This window comes from Orycteropus afer, unplaced genomic scaffold (assembly GCF_000298275.1).
Source record: "Orycteropus afer afer isolate SDZICR_OR568_19922 unplaced genomic scaffold, OryAfe1.0 scaffold00585, whole genome shotgun sequence".
In the NCBI taxonomy this organism is placed as follows: Eukaryota; Metazoa; Chordata; class Mammalia; order Tubulidentata; family Orycteropodidae; genus Orycteropus; species Orycteropus afer.
The window spans coordinates 514,990-537,687 of NW_006922172.1; the positions used below are offsets into that span (position 1 = coordinate 514,990).

Sequence of the window (22,698 nt, forward strand, 5' to 3'; positions counted from 1 at the left end):
TATGTATCATTAGTAATTCTAAGCAAGAAGTATCTGATTTTCCAGTGTGATGGTGAGTTAAATTAGTAACCATTAGCTCACAAAAGCTACATGGGGTAGATAGATAAAACATTTGTTCTCTATTTGCCCACCCCACTGGTTCTGCCCAACCCCAATTCTTTTTATTAGAAACTGACATTTTCTGTGGTTAAATGCACCCTGCATTTTTTTTCCTGATAATATTAGAAATATTCCTTTCTGAACTTCCACTCTTTCCCAATAAATATTTCTTACATCTAGTTACTGCTGTGGTCCTTATAACTGAACCCAAATTTAATCTTTGCTGGTGACCTTTAAGAATTTGTTTCACAAAGCTAAAAATGGAAATTAAATCATTATATATTTAGCAATCATAACATAGCACTATGTGCCTGCCAGTTGCTGATTTAAATACTTTACAAACTCCTGAAATCTTCATAAAAACTCTATGAGGTAGGTATTACTGTTATCCTTATTGTGAGGAGGACTGTGAGGCACAGAGAGGTTAGGGACTTGTCCAAAGCTAAAGCTAAGTTTCAGAGCTGGGACTCCAAACATGTCTGGCTCCAGGGTCCATCCCTGTGACTACCTTCCTATGCCATATAAACAGTAAAACAAAAAGCAAAAGGGACCAAGGATGAAGGGGAAACCTCCCTGACCTTTCCTTAAAATAGATTATTATGTGATGAGGAAAATGTTATATTCTTCGACATTATTTACTCTAGTAGATTGCCAAAGAATATTATGAGCATATTATGAAGGCTATGGAAACATGGCCTGAAAGAAATAGGGGAATCTAAGAGAAAAAAGGAAGCTAGACTACAGAAAATGATACATTGCAGTCTTTCTGCAATCTGCTTCCCAAGTAGATTTTCTAAGTGGGAAATTATGTTGCTTTGTGGAATTTGATAAGCATTCTATTGGCAGAAGCCTATATCTGGGCCAGGGCTGTATGACCCACACTTAGGGAATAATCAGATACTTGCTGAATCAAATTGAAAGAATGAGGGGAAAACAGGAGGAGGTCAGACTTTACACAGGTAGATGTGGGAAGAACACGTTGGGCACCATTTTGTGAAGAAATATATTATCTGCTCAAGCAGAAAACAAACTGTCCACATCTTAGAGAAATTTAGTAATGAGACAGTAAAGGAGAAAAAAGTGAGGATACCTACTCACACATTCACAGAACTTAGGGATAGGGCCAACAGTTGGCCCTGAGTTTCTGTTCACAGTTCAACTCTAATTTTTCAAAATCCAAATTTAAGTTGCATCTACTCACCATATGCCCAAGTCTCATGTGTTGAAGCCTTCTGCCTAAACTTCTCAGCCAGATGCTCCACACGCTCCAGCCTCCGTATCTCGTTGAGCAGCCATTCCTCATAGCCCTTCTCAGCCTGCTCCAGCCTCTGCCAAGCCCCAGCGATGTCCTGGAGAGTGTGAGGACAGAGAAGGCATACTCATTATGCTCCAGTTCCCTTTTATTAATATCCAGTACCACGTGTTTGACAGTATTTTCCTGGCTGTTTTCTTTTTCCCCACAACCAACCATTAAATTATTTTGGTGTCCAAATGTATTATTATCATTGGGGGATTTTAGTTGTATCATCAGCCAATAAATAATTCACACTTCTCCAGATTAAACATAGACTTGTAGGATTTTAATTTTCTGGCTATGAAAGTTGAAGCTTCAAACTGAATCAATTCAAAACAATTTTTACTCAGCAATGGAGAGAAATTCCATCCATTCAGTCATTAACAACTATTTACTGGGCATGTAGCATGTGCCAATTCATGGTGACCCTATAGGACATAGTAGAACAGCTCCATAGGATTTCCAAAGCTGTGTATCTTTTCAGAAGCATCTTTCTCCCACCAAGGGGCTGTGGCTTTGAAGTGTTAAACTTTTGTCTAGCAGCCAAATGCTTTAACCAGTGAGATACTATGAGGCAGAACTGATCAATGGCAAGGTTTGTTTTGGCTTGGTTTGGTTTAGCATGTTCCAGGCATGCTGGAGAAATTTTATAAGAGTGAACAGGACCTATAAAGTCTCCCAGGGGGCTGTGGTAGTTCAGTGGTAGAATTTTTGCCCTCCATGTGTGAGACCCAGCCAATGCACCTCATACACAGCCACCACCCTGTCTGTCAGTGGAGGCTTATGTGTTGCTATGATGCTGAATAGGTTTCAGCAGTGCTTACAGACGAAGACAGACTAGGAAGAAAGGCCTGGCAATCTCCCGAAATCCACCCAATCAAAAATCTATGAATCACAAAGGTTCGATTTGATTCTCAATGGATCACTGGGATGGCATAGGACCTGGCAGCATTTTGTTCTGTTGTGTGTCACCATGAGTTAGGAGCCAACTAAACTGCAAGAAACAACGATATGAAGCCCCCCTTCCTGCTTTCAGGATTATGGGGAGAAAGAAAATGCACAAGTACTCAACCAAACAAGTTAATTTTAGCTGTGAAGGAAAAACAAAGCAGGGTTAAGTGATACCATGGAAATGGTTCTCTTAGGCAGATTACAGAGAAGACCTCTGTGAAGAGGTACATTTTTGGTGAAACCTCCCTGCTTAAAAGGCAAGCCATGTGAAGAACAGGTGCACAAGAACTTAGACTGAGGGAACAAACTGAAAGCCTGAGAAGGGACAAGCTTGAAGTGTTGGGAGAAGCAAAGAAGGCTGGCTTGGCTGTGGTGCAGGGAGTGAGGGGTAGAAGCTGAGGTCAGTGAGATGGGGTGGGTCAGATCTAAAGTGAAAACAAAGAGTAAACAATAAGGAATTTGGGTTTTATTCTAAATATTTTGGGAAATCATTGGAGGTTCTGAAATGAAAGGAGACATCTGATTTTCATTTTAAAAAGAGCACTGTGGCTACTGTGTGAAAAATGAATTTCAGGGAGCAAAAGAAGAGAGAAAAAGAAAGAAGAGCCAGCCTGAAGGTTATTGCAGCATCCAAGAAGAGATAAGGAGTCCCTGGGTGGTACAAATAGTTAACACACTCACTCTCACTGAAAGGTTGGAGGTTTGAGTACACTCAGAAGTTCTTCAGAAAAAAGGCTTGCTGATCTACTGCCAAAAAATAAGCCACTGAAAACCTTACAAAGCATAGTTCTACTCTGACACACATAGCCTCTGACACACACACACGTGTTGCAGTTGACTTAACAGCACATAATTTGGTTTGGTTTTAAGGAGAGATAATAGTGGCTTAGAACAGGGTGATGGCAGTGGAGAAAACGTAACAGGTTTAAGAAATAATCTGGAAGCAGAGGCAACATGATTTGCTGGGGAGGTGGAGGCAAGAAACTGACAGAAAGGGAAAGATCAAGTATAACACTTGGGTTTGGACTTCAGCTACTTAGAATGGTGGTGACACTTACTAGGATAGAGAAAACTGTGGCAGGACTATTTTGGATATTAGGTGTAAAGTGCTTTTGAGACATTCAAGTAGATATAAGGAGCCTGGAGCTCAAGGGAGAAATCAGAGCTGGGGATGTAAACTTTGGGCAACGTTAATATTACAAGAGGTAATGAAAGCCATGGGCTGCATGAGATCAGTTGGAGGAAGTAAAGATAGAGAAGTGAGCTAAGTACCTTGTCCAGGAGCTGCCAACATGTAAAGACTGTAAAGGAGGTAAAGCCTTCATTCGAAAGAGACAGAGAAGGACTTGCGGGTGAGATGGAAAGAAAGCCAGTAGTATCTAGAGTAGAAAGAAGGCCAGGAAGGAGGCAATGACCAACTGATGAGTCAAAAGCTACTGATGAGTCCTGGAAGGTGCAAATACAAGTGACTACTGGATTGCCAACATGGAAGCTACTGGCTTGGACTGGAAAAGTTTCAGGGGAAGGGACAGAAGTCAGAGTACTTACTGCAGGCTGCAGAATCAACTAAGTGCATGAGAGGTAAGGGACTGAAATTGGTACCATAAAGAACTCTTTTAAGATGTTTTGCAGTAATCCCACTGCTGTCAAGTCGGACCCGACTAATAGTGACACCTTCTTGGGTTTCTGAGGCAGTATCACTATAGAAGTAGTTTGCCCAACCTTCCTTCCGAGGAGTGGCTGGTGGGTTTGAACTTCCAGCCTTCTGGTTAGCAGTCAGATGCCTTAGGCATTACACCACCAGAGCTCCTGGAGAGGTACACAAGAGGTACAAAAAGAAGGATCCAGGAAAAGGTAACCACAGGCAGGAAGTGGGAAGAGAGTTGTTATACTGTGGGGGTTTCAATTAATGTTACAGAACAAACTGTGTATGAACTGTTGAATGGAAAACAAATTTGCTCTGAAAAATTTCACCTAAATCACAATAAAAAATTAAAAAAGAAAATAGCATTAGTACTCATATGATTTGGATAATTCTAAGTTTACAAAAAAAAAAAAAAGTTATGGATTTTTTTACACGCTATTTCTTAGGTGGGTGATCCAGTGGCGTAGTGCCTAAGACATCTGACTGCTAACCAGAAGGCTGATGGCTGAAACCCCACCAGCCACTCCTTGGGAGGAAGATTGGGCATTCTACTTCTGTAGAGATACCGCTTGGAAACCCAAGAAGGGGTCACTATGAATCAGATATTTGTAAGAAAGAAGACAGCAAAAAATGAATTTCTCAAGTTTATTTGACTACAAGACTTAGTGCGTTAGGCACTATGCCACCAGAGAGAAATGGAGTAATTGTTTTAGGGACATGTGGACTCATAGGTTTTTATAGTTTGTTTGGTAGCTTCTAGAGCACTTTTGTATGCTTATGAGAATGATTCTGTAGAGAAGAAGAAACTAATGAGTGTAATAAATCAGTAGGACTAAGACCCTGAGAAGGTCAACAGCATAGGCCATAGCAGCAGGGAAGACAGAGTACATAATCTAATGCTGGTAGAGCTACTGCGTGGTGGGGAGATGAGGCAAGGTCATGAGGAAAAGGAGGAGAGCAAAAGCATTTATTAAAGGGATGCTCTTTGAGTGGTAAGTTGGAGTCAAGAACTGCATGATGGTAGGGGAAAAGGACTCCCTGGGTGCTGCAAATGTTTAAGCGCCGAGCTGGAGGTTTGAATCTATCCAGAGGCACTTTGAAAGAAAGGCCTGGCGATCTACTTCTGAAAATTCACTGAAGACCATATTGGGCATAGTTCTACTCTTATACACAGGAGTCAAAGTTGATTCGACAGCAACATTAGGGAAAAATAAAACAACAAAAAAAAACTGGTTTAGGGAGAAAAAATCACTCAAGAATGAAGTGCTTACTGGTCCAAAATTATATCCATGTAACTGCAGAGATTAAAGAAATTAACATCTTCATCAATGCCCATCAAAAGCCTTTATGGAAAGAAGTGCCCTTCTAGGGGGATAGGAGGCTTCCTTCTCTCACACTCACCGACACCATCTTGCCCTCAGAGGGCATGAAGGCAGGCCGGTTGCTGATCCTCAGTTTGGTCTGCAGGGTGTTGAAGTTGATTTCCAGCTGGCACTTCTCCTGCACCTTCGGTGGCTTGTGCTTCCGACGGTAGTCCCGGAAGTCCTCCAGCTTCTTCTGCATGGCTTGCATGGTCTTCTCGGGGGTACGATTCTCTAGCCAGGGGATTGTGCGGCGAATCCATTCCAAAAGCTGGTCCCAAAACACAAAAAGACTACTGAAACCTCCCAGCAAACTGCCCCAATTTGAAAACAGAGGAACCTAACAATTTGGGATGGAGTACTCAATGTTCCCAAGTAAACAGAGGTGTGATTAAAAGACCCCTTACTAAAAGGTGGATGTTATAGCATGGATGGAATCCTCAGTGTTTCTGGACACAGCATTCATACTACCATTCCCATTCTGCCTCCACCCACAGCCATTAGTAATCACCCCTATGAAATCATACACAGGTAGAAAACTGAATGTCAGCACAAGTCATGGTTTACAATGTGACACTTACAGAAAACTCTGGGGAGCGGACATTAGCAGACAAATACTAGATGGAATTTTTAAATTAAAAACAAACAAAAAACCTAACATGGTGGAAATGTAGTGGAATAAAAAAAGCAAATCACTGCTTTTAATTAAAATGTATTTGTATTTTAAATAAGCTCAAATCTAAATTATTTACTAAATAAATGTATTGTAAACTTGGGATTGATTTAATGCCAAAGGATATTTTTGCATCTAGCTTTTAAGGAAATCCACATGATTAAGTGAGCATGGCAGTGAATTTCTAAGGATGAGGCATCCACCCAATCTCTTGAATTACTACCTCTGCCTTAGAGAAAACTTACTGATAACACACTTATCATTTACACTTTGCCTACTGATCACTTGGAAGATGACAAAAGATTAGAACGGGAAATAGAATAAAAAATAAATAAAATGGTGGTAGACCTGTAGTCTAAGGGTTAAGGAGCATCACTATAGGACCAAAGAAGACAAGGAAGGATTTAATTATTAAGGACTATTTATCCTTTGGTCTTTGTCATGCTTCAACTCCCTAAGTTTATCACTGTTATTAAAACAATGAAGCCAAATTGAATTTTTCCATAGCAGTAGTGTGAACATACAAACTCAATCTCACTAGATTAGATTAATATAAATTACTCTCTGGGAAGACTGATTACAAGTGTTCTGATACTTTTCCCAGTGCAGACCAAATAGGAGCTAAATTAAGTCAGAGAGAAATCATTTGGTCTCAAATAATTTTACTGTGCTCAAGTACAATTTAGGAAGGATTTGGCTCTATACCTCACTCAGCCCTAACTTGTACAAGAAAAAAACATGGAGGGTAGTGACAAAACTGCTGAGCTGCTATTTGTGCTCTTATAGGTATAAGAAAGAGGAGCAATTTGAAAAGTGCTGTTCTAACTGAGAATCTGGCCTACGGAAGCATACTCAAATATTCTATGCAGAGTGGTCTATCTTTGCCAGATCTGTCTCTGGATATTTAGATACACATGTGGCTAAGCCACATCCTCACACAGGGTGGACAAGTTATTTGTCCCAGGTCCATATTGGAAAAAGTGTCTGGATATGGAGAGCACCATACATGATGTAAAAGCCAATGAAGCAGGAAAAAAAAAAAAAAAGAAATTCAATGTCCTCAAGGGAGGTCCAGCCCTGGAGGACCTGCTGAGAATGGAATCACATTCTGTCATCTGAAAACATGCAAACCCTCTCTATGGGCTTGTTGGAAAGACCTTCAGGCTTACAAAATGAATTTTCCTATTTTTTTTCCTATCGGAGATGAAAAATGCAAAAGAAACACTGAAACTCTGTGTTCACCATCCGTGCCTCACCCTCTGGGTGAGTGTGGAGAGGACTGCAGGTCCCCAGTTTCCTTTACCTCACTTGCTAGCCTCTCATATTCTTCCATCAGCCTCTCATTCTCTTGATTCACAGCAAGAACCTTACATATCCTGTTAGCTGCTGTCTCGGCCTGTAAAACACAATAAGTAAACAGGACAGCTCTGTCGACAGGGTATGCAGACACAAAACTGGATGTGTGGGGAGGGGCAGTAGGAATAGAGAGGAAGGTGGCGTGCTATAAATGGTGCAGATCTTGGGTTTAGGGTGTAATCAGACTGGCAGCATGGCTGCTTTATACTATGAATCATTTCACACTTTTTTTCACAGTTTCCACACAGACTTACACGGCAGGCTGAATATACTATAGGGGAATAATGGGGAGATACCATTAGTTTAAAGCACAGTCTCCATAAAACATCAAACAAGTTAGTAACAGAGATACATGTGCCAAGGAAACCAAGCTCTTTGGTCCCTGCATGACTTCCTGACCACTCTACTGATCTCATGGCCATGGAATAAAAAAATGCTCTGAATGCTATTAGCATACTGAAATCAAGGCAAAAATTATTGGGCTCTGAATACATATGTCATTGCACTTCAGATTACTTCTTCTCCTCAAATGAATACTTGACTAGATGGTATCCTTCCACTCAAGGCAACCCTATATGTGCAGAGTAGAACTGTTCCACAGGGTTTTCATGGCTATGACATTTCAGAAGTAGATTGCGAAGCCTTTCTTCCAAGGTGTCTCTGGGTGAGTTCAAACCACCAACTTTTTGGTTAGTAATCAAGTACTACTTTGGGTCACCATGAGTCAGAATTAACTTCACAGCAACTGGTTTGTTGTTTTGTTGTTGTTTTAAACCATTCTACAGAGCTTTAAGGTTTATTTAATCTACATAAGGAGTTACTGAGATAATAAATAATTCTGTACCCTTCTTTTGTGGAAAGGGGACTTGGCCAGGAGTGGAAGTTAGGCCATGATTGTGTGATGAACCAAGAAGAGGAACTTGCCCACCTTGGCTTCCGGCCACAGCCTCACCTCTAAAGCCCTAATATGGGCCAATTTTCAGGTATCATCATTTCCTGGTAACGGTCTTAAGGAGATCACAGAAATAGTACATAATTTGTCCACCCCAGTCTATCAGCCTTCCCCCACTAGAGAAAACAGTAACAGGTGAATATGTAAAAATCTGTAAGACATTTCCCTACAATGTCCCTCAGGCTATTTGTCTTAAGGAATGTGTACTTTTTTAGACTTGAATGCTGGTAACCTTTCATTCATTCAGTTCAAATAACATTGGTCTTTAAAGATGTTAGAATAAAGCAGTGAACAGTGAAGGCAATTTCCAGGCAGAGAAGAACAGGACATTGGAAAGGCATTAATTTCTTCTGGTCAAATTCTCCCTTCACTGCTCAATGACTATGGTTCAATTTCAATGGTACTTTTTTTTTTTATTGCTGTTTTTTGTTTTTTTTTTCCTCCTGTAACACAAAGGTTTTCCACTATTTAATAATGAAATAAAAGTTATCTTAGAAGGAACGATAGATAAAAAACATTTCAGGAATTATATGTAAAGTTAAAGCTGTTAAGAAAGTATTCACAGTTTGGAACTTGCCCTATTAGATAATTATAAAACAGAAGAGTCCAAGGTAAGATGTGAAGCGCACAAACATACATCCAGGCACACACACACAATTAAAACCAATGCAGAAGAGCAGCACAGCAACCCAGATGGACAAGTGTTGAATACCTGCTCTGCTCCCGCAAAAGCATGGTAGAAGCAGGAGACGTATGTCATGATAGCTCTTTCATCGGGTTTGGGGGTGTTCACAATGTCTGAAGGGAGGGAAAAAAATAACACAGAAAACAAACACACACACAGATGAAGAGTAGAAACCAGGGTGAACAAGGGCAAGAACAAATTGGTTTGCCACGATTACTTCTGTGTGTTTCCTGGGCCCAGAAGCTGAGCAGGATGATTTGAGCCAGCATGTTTTTTTTAATCACCGAATTGAAAGTATGTTTTCTCCCTTACCCGTTGATGAGTTTTCAAACGTATATTCAATGCATTAATATGGGGACCCATCTGCAGCATATGGAGCTTGTTACTACTTCCTACTCATTCATAAGGCCCATATCCTCTTGTCTTTTGAGCATATTAGGTCAACTGCCACATTTTCTCTGAGGAATGTATATTACTTTGCAAAAATGCTGGGAATAATAGCAGAAGTCTCTTGCCTTATCTTTTCTACCACTCCTCTGGCCCTACTCTTGTAATTTGTCAGCTTTCTGCTCTGCAAACTGCACTGGTTTGTGTAAGGATGAAGTCCACTGGGACAAGTATGTCTTTTAATACAATCTATGCATACAGAGTAGAACAGTGCTTTACAGAGTTTTCAATGCCTAATTTTTCAGAAACAGATTACTAGGGCTTTCTTCTAAAGGACCTCTAGGTGACCTCAAACTGCCATCGTTTTGGTTAGCAGCCAAATGTGTAACCATTTGCACTTCCCAGGGACTCTACACATACTTACCATGCCATCTATAGAAATTGCCAACAGTAACAAAACATCTAAATAGAAAGGTATGTGTATTCTCCTGTATATTTGTGTGTATTTATTGTGACTGTTGCCACCATTTTTATTTGCTGCTGAAATAACCAACAAGTAGAGAGAAAACAGAACCATGTGAACACATACAATCTTTCTTCCTCCACCTTGGCAATACCACATTTTCGTGTACTGCTTTTCCATCTTGTTCTTAAACTTTATTCAGTCAAAGAATGGAATGAAATTAAACAAGTATCTTGTAATTCCCTAAGGTGAAATCTAGTCATTGGGTTGAGAGAGCATATTTTTAGAAAGAATGTGAAGTTGTGTAACAGTATGGAATCTTCTAGAAACAAACATAAACAGCTTACTCTTCATGGACAGAAGGTAAGTTTCAAAGCAAACTAGACTAAAAAAGACAAATAACTGCCTCCTCAGAACTAGGCAGGTTTCCTTAGTCAGAGGAGAGAAAAACAAATTTAAAAAAACTCAGACACAGAAGGTGAAGGGTGAGAGGTGACTCATCTTTTACATCCTCACCTTCTGTGCACCAGCAAAAGCATGATAGTAACAGGAAACATAAGTCATTATGGCTCTTTCATCAGGTCTGGCAGTGTATACTAAATCTGTGTGGAGAAAAGAAGGTTAACTGCTTGGATGTTCTAACAAATCAGGTTTTTGCTAAGTGCTGCTTCAAGGCAGAGAAGTCAAAGTAATAAATCACCTTCCTCCAGCTATGTTGTTAAAATCTTGCTCCAATCAAAGGTGTCACACCTGCAAAGTCATTATTTCCTGTGTACTTTTGAGAATTGCCAAAGGAAATTAAGGAATTACCAAAGTGAAGGGCAAGGCTAGACCCAAGGAGTCCTGAATTAGGAAGACACTTACATCAATGATGAGAATAGCTATTCCTAGCTGTTGTTGAGTTAGCCCACAACTCATGGCAACTCCATTTATAACAAAACAATCAGCTATGGATCAGACAATGATCCACTTTGATCTACAAGATCCATTGGCTGATTTGGAAGTAGATTGTTAGGCCTTTCTTCCTAGTCCCTCTTAGTCTGGAAGATCCTCATAGCAACAAGCAAACCTCTATGGACAGACAGATGTGGCTGCTAATGAGGCGCCTTGGCCAGGAAACAGACTTGGGTTTCCAGCATGGGAGGCGAGAATTCTACCCCAGGACTTCTAAAATTCAACAAAATGCTGGCACTTGGGAATATACAACTGTACATCCCTAGGTATTTCTATCACTATATACACCAATGGGGAGCTCTGGTAGCATAGTGGCTAAGACACTTGCCTGCTAACCAGACGGCTGGCGGTTCAAACCCACCAGCCACTCCTCGGAAGGAAGGTTGGGCAATCCTACTTCCGTAGTGATACTGCCTCGGAAACCCAAGGAGGGGTCGCTATGAGTCGGGGCCGACTCGACGGCACATAACAACAACAACAACATACACCAATGACCCAAGGTCACCAAGATTTCTGTTTCAAGTCCATGTGGAGCATTGCACCCACAAACTAAACCTAGTGTTCACCTCAAAAAAGGCTTGTGGAGGAAAATAGGAAACAATATTCATAATGTTTTAAAAACATGGTAGATAGTAAAGATGAGGAAGACTTTCACCAGTTTCTACTACAGATAACAGTTAATGGTTGAGTTGGTCAACTAGCACTGGAAAATCTCCATTTAGATTTCAGAGATCAACACAGAGAAAGTAAGGTCAATAGCAGCAGGTTAGGAAGGCCAAGACTCACCAAAAGGGATTAGTGCTCTGAGAAGGTAACAGAACATGACATTACAATGAAAGAACGGCAGAAATAAGACATTTTAAATGTAATGATGTGGTGATGGTAAGTCTGAATGGAAAGACACAAAGGGTAACCGGAGAAATCTGTTGTGCAGTTATATCATAACATAACATGCCCACTCCCAAGTCAGTCAAGTTTACAACCCTTTGCCAGTAATTCTTATGAGAAATTACTATACAAAGATGATAATATGATGTGAACATTTTTCTGAATGATTCAAAAGAAAAGATGAAGAAAAGTAATGGGAGATTAGAATGTGTTACTATTGGAGAAGAAACTAACACAATGCTAACCCATCTCATCAATTGCAAAAGGATGAAGAGAATAGATATATGCCAAGATAAGGACTCAGAGACAAAGTGAAAGCCTAGCAACTGGAATGTTAGCAATGTCAGAAATAAAATGATGATGAACTTGATAATAATCAAATGAGCTTTTGAATATGAAACTCACTGTCAATCTTAGGATATCAGGAATGCATTAATGAACTGGGAAATGAATTTACTAAATGTTACCTATTTACTCTTTTCTTTACTATATTGGCAATTAATTCAAATGAGTAAACTCTGAATGGTTATTTACCATATAGATAGGCAAGGAGGGACCACACAAACATAATCTTAATTTAGAGAGGACTGATAAACAAAGACGAAAAGAAAATTTTCTATGTTGCTTCTTCTTTGATTTTCTGACTTTTTCCTTTTAAAGAGTTTTGGAGAAACCATAAGTAGAATTTTAAATAATGTGTTCAAATGTTAACACCAATAATACAGATGTTCAATAAAATGACTAAATTAATACATGGGCAAAATTTGAATCCTAATTGAAGGATCGCCAAAAATAAGGAGGAATGAAAGACTATTGACTATATTCAGGTTCTGTGCTTTTCCATAATATTGCTAATTAGTAGACGTAATAAGCCTGTAGGGAATAACAACAACAACAACAAACATTGTGATAAATCAGTTCTTGAGGTCAGGACCCTATCTCTTATATCTCACTATCTCCTGCAGTATCTAGCAGAGAGTCCTGATCAGAGCAGATACTCAATAAATGCCTTTTGAGTGACAACTGAGCTATTAATAAATGAAATGAATGAATGGTCTCAATATATCTGTGGTTTAAATGGCGTGCTTAGGCACAATTCACTCATATTCTTCACTTAATAAAGGGTATAAGAGGCATTTGAAACTAGTCACCGGGATGAGTGATACTAAATTGTAAAAAATATAAAAAGCTCTTTCAGATACAATTAAATTAAATTTAGACTATTTAAAAAAGACAATATGAAAGTCTGGATGGTACACTAATAGCTAAGTATTCTGTACTCTATATTTCAATACTGTAACATCTACTTGGAAGGAAACATTTTTTTTTTTTTCTTGTGCAGTCTCAAGTACTCCACAAAGACATTCATCTGCTATAATGTAAGGAAAATACATTAAACTGTGGAAAAAATAAAAACAAGAAGTCTTTCTTCGAAAATCATTAACCAAAGCACTCTGTTCTTAGCCAGAGCTGTATTTTATCAGATTGTCTCACTACAGTTTTGCTTGCTTGTTTTTGAGCATGATTTTAAAAACTATTTCAGTAACAAGCTACACGTGAAATTTTCTACTACTCCTGTGGTCAATGATAGAAACTGGCTAGGACTCACAAGTACTTCAAATGCCAACTCAGCTACAAAGTTTTACAAAGTCCCCACATGCAGCCATAAAATACGCAGTTTATAAATTCTTATGTAGTTCAGGAAACACAATTTTTATCTCACCTTCAGCATCCAACATTTTAGGTATATCTAGGTGCTTCTCTGCAATTTCCATGGCCAGGTTAATATTTCCTACTGGGTCATCCTGCATGAAAAATAATATATAACCAGTTTATATATATATATAATGGGACTTATGAATAATGATTTTTACACGCCTCACTTTTAGGAGGGGGCCTTTCTACACCTCCCTTCCCTCACAACCATTATAGCCCAAGTAATTTTACTTCTTATTTTTGCCCAGTCACTTCAAATGTTTAAAGAAACACAAAAAAATCACATTAAACCACTCAATCCATGCACACTGCAGTCCATAAATGTGAGCAAAAGATTTAAAAATACTAATGCTTTAAGGATAGGAGGCAAGTTGTCAAATATTTTCTCATTGACAAGAAAGAACACTCTGGAAATTCTGGAGCTATTTTAAACCTTATTAGTAATAAAATTGAAAGTACTATACAAGAAATTATAAAACAAAAATTTTTCAGGTCTGGAAGAGGATCTTCAAGATGATTTAATCTAAGACCTTTATTTGAGATATAAGAAACTCAAGGTGTAGAGAAGTGAAGGAAATATGCTAATTGAAACATTTAGGTCACAAAAAATGTTTGCTACAAAGTGACTACAAAAAAGCAAAAATGCTGTTTCTAGAGTAAAAATTAGAAGAGATTCTCAAAATCTTAAAATTGCAAGTGAAAATTGTAAATAATTTTTTATTTGAAGATTATATTCATCTTCCAGTATAAAAGTGGTTAAATATATATACATAACAAATTTAACATTAAGTATACAATTGAAATACTGAAAAACTAAAGGACTTGACATTTTTAATGTTTTTTGACTTAACAATTAATGGGAATGAACTTTTGTGACTCTAAAACAGGATGGACAGAAAAATCAAAGTGAAAAGTAGTGTTAGTCCTGGGATGAATTTAATGAGTTTTAGCATTAATACCACTTAAACATTTTAGAAACTCTGCAATACTATGCAATGAGCAACAATCATTTTAATAATGGGAAACTTGAAAAGTGTAGGATTTAAAAACACAGAGTGCTAAGTGAAGAAACCACATTAAGCTTCCTGCCTTTTCAGAGTACAGTTATTTCAGGCAAAATATATTGTCAATTAAATGTAGTTTTAACAAATGTAGTTTTAACAGACATTTTATTGAAAACAGCCTTATCACTAAGCAAATCTTAACCTGAATATTTTGTGAGCTATCTATAAAGTCAAATAGTTGAATACAAGGCTCTCTCTCTTTTTTAATTTATGAGTTTGGCATTAAAAACAGAGTAACGATTATGACACTATGAGACTTTATGAAAGCTATCTCATTTAGACTGAAATCTTAAAGAGATAAAATGTGGCAATTAAATATTTTCTGGCTCAGCTACTGGTTGTGTGACCTTCAGATTACTGAACTTTTCTGTGTCTCAATTTCTTCAATTGTAAAATTGAGATAATAATAGTATCTACTTTATAAGGTTACTGTGTGTTGTAAGGAGTGGATGCATATGCATGTATGTGTGTGATTTTATATATACACTTACATATGTGAATATATATTTATATATACATATACATTAAAATAGTGCCCGATTGATACAGTGCCTGAAAGATACAGTGTTAGCTGCTATTGTGATGATCATTTCCTCACCCATCTTAGAGGGCCCATCACCATAGGTCTACAGACCTTTTCCTAATAAAAACTGTCCATTATAAACTGCTAATGAAACTAGGTTTATCAATACAATCCCATTAATTTTGCAAATAAGGTAAAGCTTCTGGTAATTGGAATAAAAATATACATTGTCGAATGTTGAAACATTTCAAAATAACTCAGTGGATAAGATAATACACACATTGAAAAGCTAATGAACTCTGGCTGCTTGTTCCTCTTATACAATATTAGAGTACTGCAATATTAATCTTCAGAAACAGAGTAAATTCTTTGTACACTGTAGTCATGGAGACAGGCCAAGAGAGGGGTGGTGGGCAAGTGACCATTTAAAAGGTAGCAGAAGTCAGGACACTCTTCCAGTAACCAGTCACAGCACAGAGGTGAGGGCCAGCATGCAGCAGGACCAGATGCCATGCCAAACATAGAAATACAACATGAACACCTAGTTAAGCACAGCAGCAACCAGAGGAAACATGACGTAAGGACCTCTTTACGAACGTTTACCAGCCAAGCAATGCTTCAGCTTTAAATCTTTAAGTGTCTTTACTTCTAAGGCAACAAATGAATCACCTACCACAAGATTCATAAGGGGCACTTATTTCTTTTTCCATCACAGATGATACTTAAAAAATACTTTTAAAGAGAGAATTCAAACATGTATTTGAGACTTAAGCATATTAAGGCTCAAGATTTAAGGGAGAACTAAAACCTTCTGAGTTGAATTTTCTGAAAAAAAAAGTAAACATCTTTTCTAAGGCTTCAACTAATGTCTTAAATCAATAGTGAGATACTTGTTAAGTGTCCCTTCTGTGAGAAACAATCAATTCTGAGTAAATATGTCCGTAACTAAATACTCCAGAAAAGATGAAGGGAAATTGAAAAAAAAAAAAAAAAAGGCTTGGACTTTTTGAAACTTTCTTTCCCTCAAAATGCATACTTCCTTTTTCATATCTACAGTCCAGGAATAGAAAATCTCTAAGAAAAACATAAAGCCTTCACATTAAATCAAGCCAAATCAACAAACATGTCTTAATTTTACCAAAATGGGTTATATGGCTTTTAGGTCTTGTCCTTGCCCTAACTGTAAGAGAGAAATGTTTTCCGGGCTACCTCTCATACTTTTCATTCTGTGAAAAGCTACTGAGGAGAAGACACATATTCCCAGTGACTTTTTCTGGAGTTTTTGGTGTTTGTTGAGTGCTGATGTGCTCATTCAAGAAAACATGCGGAGGTGCCCAAGCCAAGACCAGGCATGCTGGCCACCCAGAATGACCTTATTAAGCTTTGAGTAGTCAATGAGGTCAGGTCGGTGTCTGTGGATAAGTGCACAGAGTCCAAGGCCATCTTTCCAGCTTCACAGCCATCGAAAAGAATAGGAACACACATTAATAAAGGTAAAATATTGTCAAGGTTCTGCTTTTGGTCAGATGCTTGTCAAAAATTTAGAATAAGTAGTCTCTACCTTACTTCTGTCTGACTTAATGCGCCAGGCAGTGTCCTTGCTGCCTCCGGAGTATCCCTCTTCTTTGCTGGGCCTGTAAGTACTTTCATCCCTTTTTCCTCTCTTCCCACCCTAACTGGGGCCCATCCCCGTGAACTGCCCACATCCATTCTGTGAGAGGAGAACTGGTGGCAACAGGAGGAAAGGTGCTACTTGACAATCTCTTTTGACACTGCCCTTCCAGGCCCAGATTTCCCCCTTGACACTTCTGCAAATCTCCATTCTATTCCTTACTCCAGAGTATACCCAATAAACATACATAAGAACTTTTGCCCTAGAAAGTCCAGGACAGACTTACAAGAATTCTTAGTTTACTTAAAAAGCAACCATTAGCTCCCACGTATTCCTCTGTCTTTCTTTGGAGGTTGTTTATTTAAAAAAAAAAAAAAAAACATAAAACAAAGGCAAAGACAAATAGGTACCCAAAGGACTAGAGAGAAGAAACACAGTTAGGAGGGATATTTTGATTTCCAGTTCATTTTCCTACAGACAACAGAACTAAACATTCTTTAGGCAACATCAGGCTATGAACTTGCTGGTAAAGATCAGCAGGTTCAGGGAAATTATAAGTTCTGCTCCTCAGAGGAAACCATGTTGTTGTTGTTGTTATGTGCCATCAAGTCGGACCCAACTCATAGTGACCCCTCCTTGGATTTCCAAGGCAGTATCACTGGTATCACTATGGAAGTAGATTGCCCAACCTTCCTTCCAAGGAGTGGCTGGTGGGTTTGAACCACCAGCCTTCTGGTTAGCAGTCAAGTGCCTTAGGCACTATGCTACCTGAGCTCCTAAAGGAAACCCTGGTGGGAGCTATACTGTTGAAGGCTACATACACTGTTGGTCCAATCTTGAGCCAGAGGAAGAAAAGCAAGAAAGTGCATGGGAAGCAAGTCTGAGACCTCCACGTTTATATTGGCAGAAGATCTCAGCTCTTCATGTCTCCTCCCATCCACCAGATAGTGCCATAGGGACAAGGAAAACTCCCTTATCCCCTCTGCACTTTCAAGGCTGAGCTCAGTTCCTAAATTTTGTAAATGCTAGTAATTTTCTCCAACTAGAAGAGCTTCCCTGATTTTTCCTGTGGCTCATTCTCACTCTTCATTTTTCTGATTATCCACAGTTGCCCAAGGGCCTGTTTATATTCATGGGTAACCCACTAACCAGAAGGTGAAAATATAATCAACTCTTCTACTTACATATAATGAGAAAGTATCTGTATGAGAAATAAGACTGATAAAAAAGAAAAAAGTCATGCTGTCATGTTTGGTTTTCATTCATCCAGTTTCCTCTCTTTTCCAAACATGATTTTTCTATTTCTCTTGAGGTCCATCACAGCAAAGCTGACTGATCAAGTATCTTTGTGTTGCAACCTGCTGCAGAGGCAGAAGGACCAGGGTGTGGTGAGTGTGCAGGTGCAGTAGACTCTGTTCGGGTCTGCTCATCTTGTCCCTGAGGAGCAACAGCTATTCCTGCCTTCTCCTAACATGGAACAAATGGTTAATGTTTTTGGCTGCTAACTGAAAGGTTGGAGGTTCTGAGTCCACCCAGAGACCCTTGGAAGAAAGGTCTGATAATCTACTGAAAAACAAGCCACGGTAAACCTGGTGGAGCACAGTTCTACTCTGACACACATGGGGTCACGATGAGTCAGAGCTGACTCAATGGCAACTGGTTTTTCTACTAACACCAGTGGAAGGCCAAAGCAAGGTGCATTCTTATACCCCAAAATTCTGATGAACCACTTGCACTGCATAATATTGCTGTACAAATACAGTGGTGCCCTTCCAGAAACCTAAACCTTCATCAAACTTTTTCCTGTGAAAGATCATAAGCATCAAAATTCTATAGCCTTAAGTCTCCTACATACAGAAGAAGAAGAAAAACATGTATGTAAATAAACATTGTGTTCCCTAGCACCTGTGTGGATTCCAGTGAGATTGTGAGCATCCTAAGGACTCTGGCTGCGTATACTTACCTCGTGTGGAAGTTCTGTATGTTCACATTTCTGTAAGGAGCCGTTTTCCTTTGACACCAAAGCAGCAGACCTTCTTTGGCAGAGGTTTCTGGAATGAAAGCCAAGAAAAAGGGTCCAGAGCTCACACAATACCTTGCCCCCTCCTGAAGAGACATCATCAGTGGTGGCTATGCACCACACCTGTCACCTCTTCTCACAGCCTCCAGCACACCATGGAGTTGGACTCCAGGGACTGACCTCTCCTGACATTTCAGACAATGTAGGAACAACTGCAAATTACAACATATAAACTAATGATACCAGATTTTGGGGGTATTAAAGGGATAATTTACATCTTTTTACGGAAATAAAAAAATGCATATGGTTTATAACCTTACTAACCACATCTCACATATTATGTACATCTAGGATCATGGAATTCACAGAGGCTACTATGTCCTCCCACCACTCGTCTGTCAGTTTGTCACACTATGGTGGCTTGCGTGTTGCTGTGAGGCTGGAGACTATGCCACTGGTATTTCAAATACCAGCAGGGTCACCCATGGTGGACACGTTTCAGTGGAGCTTCCAGACTAAGATAGGCTCAGAAGAAGGACGAAACCATCCACTTGTCAAAGAATTGACCAGTGAAAACCTTATAAATAGCAGTGAAACACTGTCTCATATATTACTGGAAAACTTTATGAATAGCCTGAAAAATTGTCCAATATAAGTGCTCAAAATACTACTGGGGAAGATCTGCTTTCTTAAAGTACAGTCAACCTGGATGACATGGATGGAGTAAAGCTCCATTTGCTGATGTGGCATGACTCAAAATGAGAAGAAACAGCTGCAAACATCCATTAATAATTGGAACACGGAATGTTGGAAGTTGTCAAAAATGAAATGGAATGTATAAAGATCCATATCCTGGGCATTAGTGAGCTGAAATGGACTGGTTTTGGCTATTTTGAATCAGATCACCATATGATCTACTATGCCAGGAATGACAAATTGAAAAGGAATGGATTGGCATTCAGCGTCACAAGGAATATTTCAAGATCTATCCTGCAGTACAATGTAGAATGAGGATGCAGAATGAGGGATATCATTGCTGTTATCAGATCGATCTTGGCTGAAAGCAAAGAATACCAGAAAGATGTTTACTTGTGTTCTACTGACTATGCAAAAGTATTCAATTGTGTGGATCATAATAAACTATGATTTCAGAACATTTCATTGTTCTCATGAGGAATCTGTACATAGACCAGCAGGCTGTTGTTCCAATAGAACAAAGGTATACTGCATGGTTTAAAATCAGGAATGGCATGCATCAGGGTTGTATCCTTTCACCATACTTATTCAATCTGTATGCAGAGCAAATAATCCGAGAAGCTGGACTATATGAAGAAGAATGCAGCATCAAGATTGGAGGAAGACTCAATAACAACCTGCAATATGTGGATGACACAACTTTGCTTACTGAAAGTGAAGATGACTTGAAGCACTTACTGATGAAGATTAAAGACTACAATCTACAGTATGGATTGCATCTCAAAATAAAGAAAACGAAAATCCTAACAACTGGACCAATAAGCAGCATCATGATAAATGGAGAAAAGACTGAAGTTGTCAAAGATTTAATATAACTTGGTTCCACAATCAACACCAATGGAATCAGCAGCAGTCAAGGCATCAAAAGATGTATTGTCCTGGGCAAATCTGCTGCCCAAGTATCATGAAAGGAAATGATCTCTTGAAAATGCTGAAGAGCAAAGATGTCTCTCTGAAGGCTAACATGCACTTATTTCCAAGCCATGGCATTTTCAATCATCTCATATGCATGTGAGAGGTGGACAATGAATAAGGAAGATCAAAGAAGAATTGATGCTTTTGAGTGTGGTGCTGGCAAAGAATAGTGAAAGTACCATGGACTGCTGAAAGAACTAACAAATCTGTCCTGGAAGAAGGACAGCCAGAATACTCCTTGCAAGCGAGAATGGCCAGCTACTTTGGTCATGCTGTCAGAAGGGACCATTCCCTGAAGAAGGATATAATGCTTGGTAAAGTGGAAGGTCAACAAAAAAGTGGAAGGCCCTCAATGAGATGGGTTGACACAGTGGCTGCAATGATGAGCTCAGGTATAGCAGGCACAGGAACAAGCAGTGTTTTGTTCTGTTGTACAAGGGTTGCTATGATTTGGAGCTGATGCAACAGCACCTACCAACAACAACAACACTATGTCCTCAAAATTATCCCTTTACCAATAATTTACAATATTTAAAGACTTGCTCGATAAATTTCAAGTCTGGCCACTTGAGTTTTGAAAATTAAAAAACACCATCACCTGGTGTTGACCAGAAAAAAAAGTGCTGCTTTTGAGGTCAAGTTCACCTTGTGGAAAAGAGATTCGGTACTCCAGCTGATGCAATACTGTGAACAGGACTTTCAAAAATAGTATTTCTTCTTTATAGAGAGTTCCATTGTTTAAATATTTAAATTTAGAAATAAATAAAAAATGATAAAATTATTACACTTTATGTTTGAAGTTTGAAAATTCAGGCTATTTACTAATTCAAGCTGGCTATAATTTTTGAGCCTGCATAATTGAGGCTTTGACATCATTATATTTTAGTTTGACTTCAGATGACAGAATGTGGCCCCTAGTGCTAGATGGGAAATATCTAACTAGATTGTACATCCATAAAGTGCAAGTATGCAGGTTTCATTTTACCTGGTGCAATGTTAGGCAAATTGTAGGTGCCTAGTGTGTGCTGACTGATCAGGAACTAAAAGTCACTTAAAAGGCCAGAGTCAAGAGAGTACTCCAGCTTGGGCATAACTATAAACAACACCTCATTCTACATCAGCTCAGGTATGTAGTCACAAAACTGGGGCTAATTAAACAATTCAGGCTGCCCTTAAATATATCCTGCAGCTTTATATTTTGTAATTTGGGAGCTAAAAAGGCAAAGCTCTAATTTTAAGAATGTCAATTTGACACTTTTCAACTGTGCTTATTTCATCAAAATATTTGGTAATGCAGTGGGAGTAAAAGACTAAAGATTTTTATCTTTAGTGGTAGTGCCAAAGATTAAGATTCTGTTACAATGATGGGAACAGTTGTTAGGCAGAAAGACACAATGACAACGGAGATTTTGTTAAAAATAAAATACAAAAGAGCTTGGATTTTAATAGGTTTTTTTTTTTTGCACCCACATGAAGGAGTTGGTGTAGTTCAGCTGTAAGCTAAAGAGTTCTGTCTATTATTTATGATAATTATGAACTTAACAGTATAATAAGCATTAAAGAAGCTCAATAAATGCTAATTTAAAAATGCTACTTCTATTCTGTACATGTGCTCATTCTTCCCAAAATGATTCCACTTCAAAGAATGAAATTGCCAGGGTCTTCCTCATATAAATATTAAACTTATAAAAACCCAACCCACATATATTTCACTCAAACATGTAAATGACTGTTCAATTTCATAATACCCTTTTCAAATTTTTAATTTATAAGTTCAATTTATAAATTGCTCCAAATATCGGAATCAGCTTTTTACCTGATTTAACCTGAATCAGTCATTTACCTTCAACTGAAATATCCTGAATAGCAAAGCGAAGGATGATGGTCCAGATCATACCCAGGGTCATTTTCACGTTGCCATCAACAATTTCTTTAGGTAAGAAAAATAACAAGAAATTAATGTAAAGACATTAGTTTTTCTTCTGTGTCAGTTTGATTTCAGAGCTATTAAAATCATACATACAGAAAGATCAGTTTATATTGTTATGAGCATTGCAGTGTGTCTAGTTATAAATACAGTACTCATGACCAAATGTTTCAAGTTTAAATGAATTTTAAGCTAGTAATAAGCACAAATCTTGCATATGTGTTATCACTAAAAACAACCAAGGAGTTTCCAAAGCTTTGTGACTACAAGAGTCAAAGTTTAAAACAATCCAAGCCAAGCACAATGTCTTCTTTACCCTAGTCCTCTGACAGCCTCCCAAGTAGTAATCATGCAGGAGTCAGTTGTGCACAATGAGATGCAGGACAGTGCCAACTCCTACCAACATGGCTGTGTTTCCTAAACTCCTACAGAGAATCAAGAGGCCACTTCCTTCCTG

The 22,698-nt window shown here is 38.6% G+C and overlaps 1 protein-coding gene across 1 annotated transcript in view; it reads right to left on the reverse strand.

The window, feature by feature from the left end:
- Nucleotides 1-22,698, reverse strand: part of ACTN2 (actinin alpha 2) — a 131,817-nt gene that overhangs the window by 42,167 nt on the left and 66,952 nt on the right. The window contains exons 4-11 of the mRNA XM_007956230.1: nucleotides 22,158-22,244; nucleotides 18,587-18,674; nucleotides 16,384-16,462; nucleotides 13,432-13,513; nucleotides 9,044-9,129; nucleotides 7,327-7,419; nucleotides 5,391-5,621; nucleotides 1,301-1,448 (exon numbers count right to left, since the gene is read on the reverse strand). Coding sequence (XP_007954421.1) covers nucleotides 1,301-1,448; nucleotides 5,391-5,621; nucleotides 7,327-7,419; nucleotides 9,044-9,129; nucleotides 13,432-13,513; nucleotides 16,384-16,462; nucleotides 18,587-18,674; nucleotides 22,158-22,244 — 894 coding nt within the window. The remainder of the gene's footprint in view (nucleotides 1-1,300; nucleotides 1,449-5,390; nucleotides 5,622-7,326; nucleotides 7,420-9,043; nucleotides 9,130-13,431; nucleotides 13,514-16,383; nucleotides 16,463-18,586; nucleotides 18,675-22,157; nucleotides 22,245-22,698) is intronic.